This window comes from Phaethon lepturus, unplaced genomic scaffold (genome assembly GCF_000687285.1).
Source record: "Phaethon lepturus isolate BGI_N335 unplaced genomic scaffold, ASM68728v1 scaffold15572, whole genome shotgun sequence".
NCBI lineage: Eukaryota > Metazoa > Chordata > Aves > Phaethontiformes > Phaethontidae > Phaethon > Phaethon lepturus.
Genome location: NW_010522731.1, coordinates 1 through 10,287, shown reverse-complemented (window position 1 = coordinate 10,287; position 10,287 = coordinate 1). Strand labels below are relative to the sequence as shown.

At 41.5% G+C, this 10,287-nt stretch overlaps 1 protein-coding gene across 1 annotated transcript; it reads right to left on the bottom strand.

Annotated features, from left to right (window-relative positions):
• Positions 1-305: 305 nt before the first annotated feature.
• On the bottom strand, positions 306-8,713 carry LOC104616781 (histone acetyltransferase p300-like; the record flags this gene model as incomplete). Its single annotated transcript, XM_010281902.1, has 9 exons — positions 306-494; positions 1,015-1,455; positions 2,523-2,678; positions 3,175-3,284; positions 4,068-4,145; positions 6,652-6,826; positions 7,291-7,408; positions 7,779-7,913; positions 8,620-8,713. Coding segments are annotated over 9 exons (1,496 nt in total), but the record flags the coding sequence as incomplete, so codon positions are not given.
• Between the last annotated feature and the right edge of the window lie 1,574 nt (positions 8,714-10,287).

Sequence of the window (10,287 nt, the reverse complement as noted above, 5' to 3'; positions counted from 1 at the left end):
AACATTTAACAGCTGTCAATCTGAAAGCCTGACCTGAGTGCCCTCTTACATTGGCATTTACCAAAGAGCCTCCAGCTGCAACCACATTATCATAGTTCTTCCTATGTCCACTGGCTTCTACCATCATTTCACCACAAAACAGACACACTCCTTTAGGAAGAAGTAGAGGAAGACAATCAACACAGCATAAGCAGGTAGCACCTACAGCTCATTGAGCACTGGAAGGAATGGCTTGCATGGAGACAGAAAGCATCTGGCAGCACTAGATAAAGATGTTCTACCCAACAACTGGTTGACAGTCTCACCTCAGAATTCTCCTCTATTTGCATCTCTGTTTGTTCTGGTTCCCCTTCATCTGTTTTAATATCCATTTTCACCTCCTGCAAGGGTGGCTGCTGTTGCTCTGGAACAGTCTGCTGAGAGTTCACTTCTGTGCTGCTGGTGGATGGGGGGTTGGATACCTGCCCATCAATGCTTACAGCTGGCTGTGAAAGCTGAGGGAACAAAACACACATTACAAACAGGCTTCTAATGAATTTATTTTTCTTTCTCTAATCTACCTTTTACCTATACTATGTTTCCACCAAGTTTAAATGCACTCTAGTCCTTCTACTTCACCTGATGAGCATACTGTTACAGAACTACAGAAAAACATACTACAGAAACATGCACTGGAGGGCCTAGTAGACAATTACATACCATTTCCCTATTGTACATCTCCACTACACATATGCAGACATAACAAAAGACCTCATCCATGTTTCACAGTGAATTTCAAAACATGCACTAGAATTACGAAAAATACTTCCTCTCTGGAAACACCAGATGATCTATAGACTCATCTTGATGCAAAAAGGTTTCTTCCCAAATGCAAACAAAAACCCCTATTTCAATATTAAAAATGCCAGGAGCTACCTCCATTATCAGAGACTTCCACAAAAATAAAGATCAACTGAAAATTAAACCTTACACTTAAACATTTGCAGGGAAAGCACAATTAAAGTATTTCCTTACAGGTGTTGTGGGGTGCTGAGGCTGCAGCGGTGCTGTTGGTGTGGGAACAGATGCAGTCGTACTCTGCTGTGACAAGGGCTGCTGCTGTTGCTCTGCAGAAGGGGTAACTGGAACTGGAGGCTGGACTTGTGGAGGCAGCTGTGCCTGCGGAGGCGTTGGAGTCTGCCTTTGAGGGGGGTGCATAGTTTGTGACTGTGGTCCAGGTGGCATTGCCTGAGGAGTAGGTGTGGGGGCAGTAGTGGCAGCTGCTGCTGCCTGCTGCTGTGTTGATCCCAAGCCTGGAGGCGTGTGGTGAGGTGTTGGGGTTCGGCTAGGTACTGGAGAAGGAGAATTTCGGTGCATGGGAGGCTGTGGAAGAGGTGGGCAGTGAATATGGCTCCCTTGAGAACCTGGAGCCATTGCAGGAGAATTCACAGGACAGGAAGCGCTCGTCATTTGTGCCTGTGGGAAAACAAGTACACATTTGCAATGACTTGAAATAGAAAAGCGAGAGAAATTACTGTCAAATGGCTGCTTTCCCACAGTTACTGGCATACTTTTAAAAACGTGACAAACTGTTTTGTTTTTAAAAATTTTATTTCAAAAGGAGAAATGGTCTATTCAATCTATTTTGCTCCACATGAACATAAAGCTGTTTTCTAATTTATTCATCTCCAAAAGAGAAGTTTCAACAGAATAACTTATACTTGTTAATATATTTAAAAAATGGCACACCTGGACTCCCGGTTTGCAAAACATTTCTTTCTAAAACTGCAGATTTGTACATCCTGATTATGGGAAAATGCACCACAGTGAAAAATTGCATTCAAATACACTTAGTGTGCCCATGCCCCCACCCCCAAGACTAGAAACTGAATTTATAATCAGAAATAAGTACAACTGTAACTGTACCATTACAAGACTACAAAAAAATTGTAATGGTCAAGGAAAAAAAGCTGTCACTCCACAATAATCTTGCCTGCAAACTAGGAAGAAGCATCAACGAGAAGCAAACTGACGTTCCCTACTTCTTCCTGGCCTGAAAGGTTCTTGCTGAAAAGGGAGAGGGAAAGGACAGAAAGGAAACTGCTAGACTGCAAGTTCAGATCTTTAGTAGTGATAACCCTCCTATCCCCCAAAGCCAGCAACACACATCAGCCCTGGATAGACATGCCTTCCTAGGACTTAATCCACCGTCTCTTAATTTCTGAGGCTCTGCTGTTTCGCTGTTCAGCAAGAAATACTTAACTACAGCATGCTGAGTAACAATTTCTTCTTTGCTCCATAAAAACAAACTTTAAAAAAATTCCTCTGTCAAACTTAAGCCTGAGAACAAGCCAACAATGTTTCACCCTTGCCATTCCCAGTACTACACCAGGAAAATGCAGACTCTCAGTAAATGAATCTGGTTGACTACAATTCCAAAAGCATCTTGAGAAAACAAGTTGTTCTCCGTTACTACAAACTGAGCAATGAAACCAGTGCATGACAGAGCCCACTGACACCACCTCCAGAAATCAGAAACTTACTTGAGAAACTGGTGTCTGATTGCCAGGCTGCGTCATAGGCATGCTTGCTGTGTTCATTCCCGGGGAAGAAGCAGGGAACTGGGCCTGTTGTAGAAACTGATTCTGACCAGAAGGCTGGCCAACACCTGGTTGCTGCATACGTGAAGGAAATCCCATCTGTTGGAAAAGAAAGGAACTCATTTCACACAACATGTGTACACCTCCATAATGCTGAAAAAACCCAAACGTTTATCTTGATGGAGAAATTTATGCTTGACGCTCATCTGTAGGATACAATATGGAAAGCCTGCTTATAGCTCCGCTCAAAAGACAGAAATTATGATGATTTCCCTTGTGAGCTAAGGCAAAAGATATTGATTTCAGACTGGGACTGTGAGGTAAGATTTATTTTTGTTCCTTGTTTTAAGGATGCAACAGCACAAAAAGCCACTTAAAATTAATTTTTAGGCAATTTTTACCACCAAGATCTAAAGGCTTACCATAGACCAGACAAATCTTTCAGTGGCGATGCAAAAGGAGGAACGAAAGGGTCAAGAGAATGAAGAAATAATGCTTGATTTTTTAAATTTCTTTTGTTTATTTATTTTAAGGAAACCACAGCCAACAGAAGCAAACTTGCAAGCTCAACACCGTGGACGAAACACACACTGACCTGGTTGATGGCCCCAGCCTGGCTTAGCTGTCCAGGGTGCTGAAGAGGAGGGGTTTGCCGGGGTCCCATCGGTGACAGCTGCATGTTCATCTGGCCAAACTGATTCATTCCTGTGCATTTGTGCCAAAAAAACACTTATAAACAAAGGCCTAAATACTCCTTTGGGCACCATTCAACATTCGGAGAAGAAATGCTGTCATTTTTTCCCTAATTTCATTTTCTAGCAACTACTTTTCAAGCATGCAATACTATAAAGGAAATATCTCCTATCAACCAGTTACATGGAACAATTTTAAATATAAAATGTCCAAGCTACCATACTCCTTCAGAATACAGACTAGATTTTTTCCCCAAAAGACTTGTTTCAACTGTTTCAGATAACTTGCATTATCTTAATTACATATTAGATATTCACTTATTCAATCCCAAACTGTACCTTCACTTAAGTACTTTGCATGTTGTCTACAATACTTCTTGAACATGTCACAAAGGTCTGCCCCTTCCTTCTGAGACAATAATTCTCACCATCTTCCCTCTGCCACCAACACCTCCTCATCTAAGCTGGTTAGGCCCACCATATTTGACTGACCCCACCATCCTATGTTCACACAATCGGAAGTTCCAAAAGCATCAAGTTCTTTATTTAACAAAGCAAGCAGCTAACAAGCAACTCTTAAATTCACAAGATCATGAAATGCTATTAGAGATAAATATATAGTTTTAAAATATATATAATATATCTGGTTATGCAAGTAAGAAAATAGCTACCTATACTATTTAATAATCAAATGGGAAAACTACAGGTGAAACAATGGCTGTGACACTTCAGCAAGAGCTGCCCAATTTGAAGATTCCTTCAAAATCACGGTAGCGAATTTTCTTCAAATATTTACCTGGCTGTGCCTGCATGCGATTCATCATTTGGTTTGGCACATTGGCACGTATCAAGGTTGGGTCAGGAAGAGGGCCATCTGGAAAAAAAGATATTGGAATAAGATTACAACATTTAGAAGACCATCATGTTTTATCCACCAAACATTTTAGTAAGAATTACACACTAAAATGTGTAAAAGAAAAAAAGTACGGACACAGTCCAGTAACTCTAAACACTTTTGAAGTGTCCTCAAAGTGTGAAGCAAAACCAGAAACTTCCTTGAAAAATATAAGCATGTCCCACTGACAGAAATATCACAGAACTGTTGGGTTGGAAGGGACCTTTAAAAGTCATCTAGCCCAACCCTCCTGCAGTGAGCAGGGACATCTATAACTAGATCAGGTTGCTCAGAGCCCTGTCCAGCCTGACCTTGAATGTCACCAGGGATGGGGCATCTACCACTTCTCTGGGCAACATGTGCCACTGTTTCACCATCCTCACTGGGAAAAATGTCTTCCTTATATCTAGTTGAAATCTGCCCTCTTCTAGTTTAAAGCTATTACCCCTTGTCTTACTGCTACAGGTCCTGCTAAAGAGTCTGTCCCCATCTTTCTTGTAGGCCCCCTTTAAGTAATGGGAAGCTGCAATAAGGTCCTCCTGGAGCCTTCTCTTCTTCAGGCTGAACAATAACAACTCTGTCAGCCTTTCCTCATAGGAGAGGTGTTCCATCCCTCTAATCATTTTTGTGGCCCTCTACCTTAGAGTCAGCTTTCATAAATTGATGACAAATCTGAAGTATGTTATCAAGGTACAATGACTCAGTAGCATGAACATTCCAGACCACACGAACTCTACACCGTTACTGCACCTCTAGATTTAAACCACTATGAAAACTATATGGTTCAGAGTACTTAATCACACCTCTGAAGTTTGAGACCAACTGGAGTACATGATAAATAACCGAAAGTGTCACATCTACTGCTCAAGATCATCTTTCTACAGAAGTTACAGCAAATAAAGCCACAGTATCAATCTTTAGGAATCATTCTTGGATCTTGGTAATGCATCTTGGTAAATCTTGTTCTGACTTCAAGCATAAAAAGACCCAGCACTGGATTTACCAAGACACATTCAAATTTAAGCAGGAGAAAAAGAACTCAGATTATGATTCTTGCAGCAGATGCCTGGAGCTACTGGATCTTTCTGCCGTGTTAGAAATTAACAGGGAGTTTTTTAACTTCTCGGCTAATTCAAATTTTGACCCTATCTTCTTAGACAACTTATTACAGTGTCATTGACAGCTATACATCTGTTCCCCCATGAGGTGTCTTAAGAACGCAATTCTTAACTGTAAAGTATCTAAGAACATGCAGGAGTGAATTAACAAATGAAAGAGAAAATCCTTTTCTTCTGAGAAGGAAGCTCTCAGGAGAGACAAGGGTAGGGTGTGCTCCAGAAGTATGTTTGCAGAACTGTTGCACTTAGTTTTAGGAAAGACTGTTTCAGTTTCCAGACCTGTCAGTCCAGAATCACAAACACACAAAAAAATTAATCTTAAAGCAGATTTTGGCTCAAATAGATTAAAAAAAAATAGTTCTCTTTTACAGTTACATCAGAGTAAGGGATTCAATTCTATTTAGAAATGTATAGTTTAAAATTCTGTATTTCAATTATTTACAGGACTTAACTGGAAATACAAAATTACAGAGTCAGCAGATACGTTTCTCCACTTTCTAATTAAAAATATCATCCACAATAACTAGCATTGCCTGTTCTTATCTGTTACCCAAACACAAATATACTAGATGCCTGACAGCCTACAGTACCTCATCCCTTCCTAATCTTGTAGAGACACTGCACTCTTCAGCAGCATGATAATTTTAACCATTAACTCCTCTCCAAAGTAATTTTTATTCTAATATACAAATGCATTGTTAGCAGGGAATCTAACAGACATAATAATCTCTTTAGCATTAGGAAGGTCAATTCAAGTAACAGAACTACTGTAAAACAGAAGACAGTTGCATGGAGAAAAAAGGGAAATCTGGTTGTCATTGCATGCTGGAAAGGCAATTTGTCTGAAAAAACAAACGTGGCATAGAGCAAGCACTATCTAAACTTACAAAGGCGTAAATACCTAAGCACTCCTATCATCATACTCTTTGTTTAGCAACAATAGTAATAGTGATGATCATTCTAAACACCTCACAAGTAAATATTATGAAAATATATTTTTCTTATAGTAACTGAAGTTATATTTATATCAATTAATTCTAGAAGTTAATCAAATGAGATGAAGTTCTACAATGTTAAGAATGCAACTTATTCTCCATTCCATCTGCCCTCAAAGTAGCTGTAAAGGTTTACAATATCACAATTTGTTTAGAAGACTAAATGCTTTTAGATAATCTACAGTCATTAATTAACAGATAAGCAAGGCAAAGATTTTGCAAGTACTTCTGAAGAAAGAGAAGAAAGTCCTGTTTAACTTTGAGCAAGCCAGGTACCTGTGATACAAGAAGGGCAAAATGGTCACAAGCCTACCAAAATGACAGTACAGGATTCCCCTGCACCTGGTAGTCAGTAAACCCAAACATTCTTACTTGGAGACATCCCTGGCTGGGGCTGTCCCATGTTGGGCCCTTGATTCATGGGAGCTTGTGGCATGCCCGGAGCATTTGGGATCATGTTTTGCTTCTGCAGCCTGGTTCTTCGTTTCTCCTCCAACTCCTTCTGAATTTTATAGATCTTCTCCGCTAGCAAGTGATAGTACTCTGCCTGTTGGGGAGGAATACAAGTCAGGAAAGGAGATGACACCCATGTTCACTAAAGGCAACCGGTCCCAGTGATCCACACTTGGAAAACAGCCTTCCACACACACATTTCTGCTTGCGTGGGGGTGGCTCTCCCTTTGCAGGGGCTGCTGGGCAGATAGGAGGGCAAAAAGGGGCACTGCTCAGTGCATTGCTGCCAACTACTAGGCCAACGCTGGAAGTTTTTCTTTTCTCGTCCAACACTTCTTTGGGAGAATCGCAGAAAGAGCTTCAGCCCCCACCCTGCCCCCCAGAACACCCAGGCAGAAGCCTGCAGCTGGCTGGGTCCTAGACCTCATCCAGCAGCCCCTGAACACACACCTCCTCAGCCTGGGACTCTCATGTGTGCTTTCACTCCTCTTCCTCCCCTATCGCTACGGGATCAAGCTAGAGACACACACAAGTGGATGACAGAGGATGGCATCTCACCCTGCTGTTTGCTGATTCATACATATCCCCTTCCACTTTCCGAGCATAGGCCACCAGATTCTCCATACGCCGATCCTTCAGTGCTGCAGGGTCAGGAGTAGGAAATATGGCTTGGACTCTGAGGAAAAAAAATGCATACAAGTGATTAGGATGTCCCCAGACCAAGACATCAGCATTAACCCCCGTGATCTGAACACAAAGCAGCAAGCAAATCTTCTCACAGACTATGGCACTGCTACTGCTCTGGGGGGACGTCGCCCTTGTGTTGATGCCTGACTACAGAGTGGGACACTTCCGATACAACAGCCCCAAACCAGCAGGTGCAGCTCCATCTTTTGTGCTTCTGCTCTCCCTTCTCAGGTTTTGTCCCTTCTCACAGAACTCACCCCCTGACACCCTTTTGGAGGTCAGGCTTCCTCCTGCTCTCCCCCCCCACCCTGAGGCAGCAACTCACTCAACAAGAGATTGTTTTGATATTAGCTACTCACAATTTATGAACAAGGTGGTTTCGGAGATCCTGAGTAATGTCTTCATGCCACTGCTTTCGAATTCCAGTATTGGATGGTTGAGCTGTTGGCATGGCTCCCAAACTGGCAACGTTGGTGCTTTCACTCATCATGGGGCTTCAAAAACAGAGCAAGAATTGAGGGCGAAAGTCTAGCCCAAGCTTAGTCATCTTACAGTCATAGCCTCTTTTAGAATAATGATAGGACAAAGTGTTAGTTCAGCCATTCCCTAATCAATGGACAAACTCTGCAGAAATAGCTGCACAGACACCAAAACAACGCCGTGAAAGAGTACATGCTGTCCTACCCAAGGATTTGGAAAACTGGAACAAAAGCTACAAAATCCAAAGGGAGAGATAGCCATCAATGGAATTTACCCCACTGTTTATGCAAGAAGTGCCAGGAGATTATTTAGCACAAGGATCACTTTCACACCTCAGTGAATAACTTGCCCCTTACTCCCACTGCAGCTCAGTGGCAGGTTTGTGGTACCCTCCCCCGATCAGTAAATGCACTGGAGCTTCAGATCTGCCCAGATAACAAAGCAGATAATGTCTGTAACCTCTGGCCTGAAAATGTCAGTTTGCAAGTAGTGACAAAGTTATAACAGACACCAAGACCTCTAGAAAGGATAAGAACAAAGACATCCCAACTACATGGCTGCTTTTCCAACTGTCCTTAGCAGCAAGCATCAGTTCAGTTCCTCCCAGTATAAGCGTGCAATATCCTTATGTACACTCACTTCCATCTCATTTGTTATGGGCAATCATCAGGATTTGCAGCTGAACAAAATCACTGGGGCGCAAAGAATAACTCAACTTACTTTTGAGAATTCATGGTTGAATGTAACATTGAGTCAGGCAGCAGATTAGATGTTTGAACCCCTACTCCTCCATTCACTCCCATTGGATTTGCACCTAGAAAACAGAGTAAATATTCTTAAACGAACAGCCAAAACACTGTGCAAAATCAGTAATTGTTCAGCAATAACAAGGGTCTACACCTTGGGATATTGGGACCAGTACTCTTCAATATTTTCTTTGACTTTTGTGAAGGAGCTTAATTACTTCTTGCTCTATTTACCCTCTTGCTTTTACCAGCTTAGAGTCTGAGGCACAACACTGGTGACCTCCAAGTGAAGCATCATACCACGTTACTCTCGTGCACATCTTCCCAAACTTCTCAACAAACAAGCAATTTCAACTTGCTCCAAATGTTATGTAACAGTCCTTTCCTGTGACTCCCTAACTAAAGATTCAGCATTGCCAACCACTTGTGGTTTGAGTTTTTTTTTAGAAGCAGTTGGGTTTTGTGGTCATTCAGGGGCTTAGGATATATATTCACAAAGGCTTCAAAAACTTAAAACAACAGCTACCACCTACACCTGACAAGGCCCCCTTTCACCCACTCTATACTTAAGGATCCTACAACTAACTCCAGTGTTTGTACTAAAGAAAATCTATCAATCCTTTGCAGGAAAAAACTCTAGTAATTCGTTACGTACCAAAATCTGCTTTCCTGAATCACAGCAGATCTCAATCACCACAAAAAAACGCCTATTTTCTTCACACACTACTTCTGTCTGGAACTTCTGAATAGATCACCTTGTGAAGTTGTGAGAGCAGTATGAAAGGCATTACCAAGCTTCACACATATTTAGGACATCTGAATGCTACAAAATCTGTATTTCAAGCAAAATTAGACACTGCATACGAAAGAAAACCATTGAAATTAACTATATCAAGTCTAACACATACCTCTATTATCACAACCTTTTCATAAAGCTGCCTCCAGCCTCCCTTCTCTTAGTCACTTTTTTCTCCTTCTCACATTCACTTTGTCATCTGAGAGCAAGCTGGTATAGAAGACAACTGTCAACCTTTGCCTTAACTCTTCTTTTTCAACTGCCAAAACCAACCATTTGTTTGATCTACTTCGGACTGCATCTCTTCACATCACAGTCCTCACCAAATCCTGCTGTTTCTCCCAAACCAGCCCTGCTGTCATGCAGGCTGTGACCTGGTGATTCCTATCTCACTTGTTGTAATTAACCTTAGCCACTCACTCCCAATCATGAAACAAGTCAGAAGTCTACACTCTCCATTCTTGTCCTGTCTACCTCAAGCTTCACATCTTCACTCTCCAAGAACTTTTCAACCCCATCTCATTGGATTTTATCATCAGTACCACAGGAGTGCCCAGTAAGAACGCACAGGCCAAATTCTGTGTCTATGAATGAAAAAATCTCAAAAGAGAGAACCATTTTGCTTCAGAAAAATGGATGATACATTCCTTTCAACCTTTCAAGGCCCTCACTACAATATTTTGGAGCTTCTAGTAATTAATCTATTTGTAAAACACTAATGCACAGTAGAAAACCATATTATTTTAATCTACATGTTTTAAGACCAAACTCTCAGGACCTCTCCCCACTCCTCCTTTTTTAAAAATGCTTTACACACTGGAAGGCAAAGTTGTAGCAGTATACAAG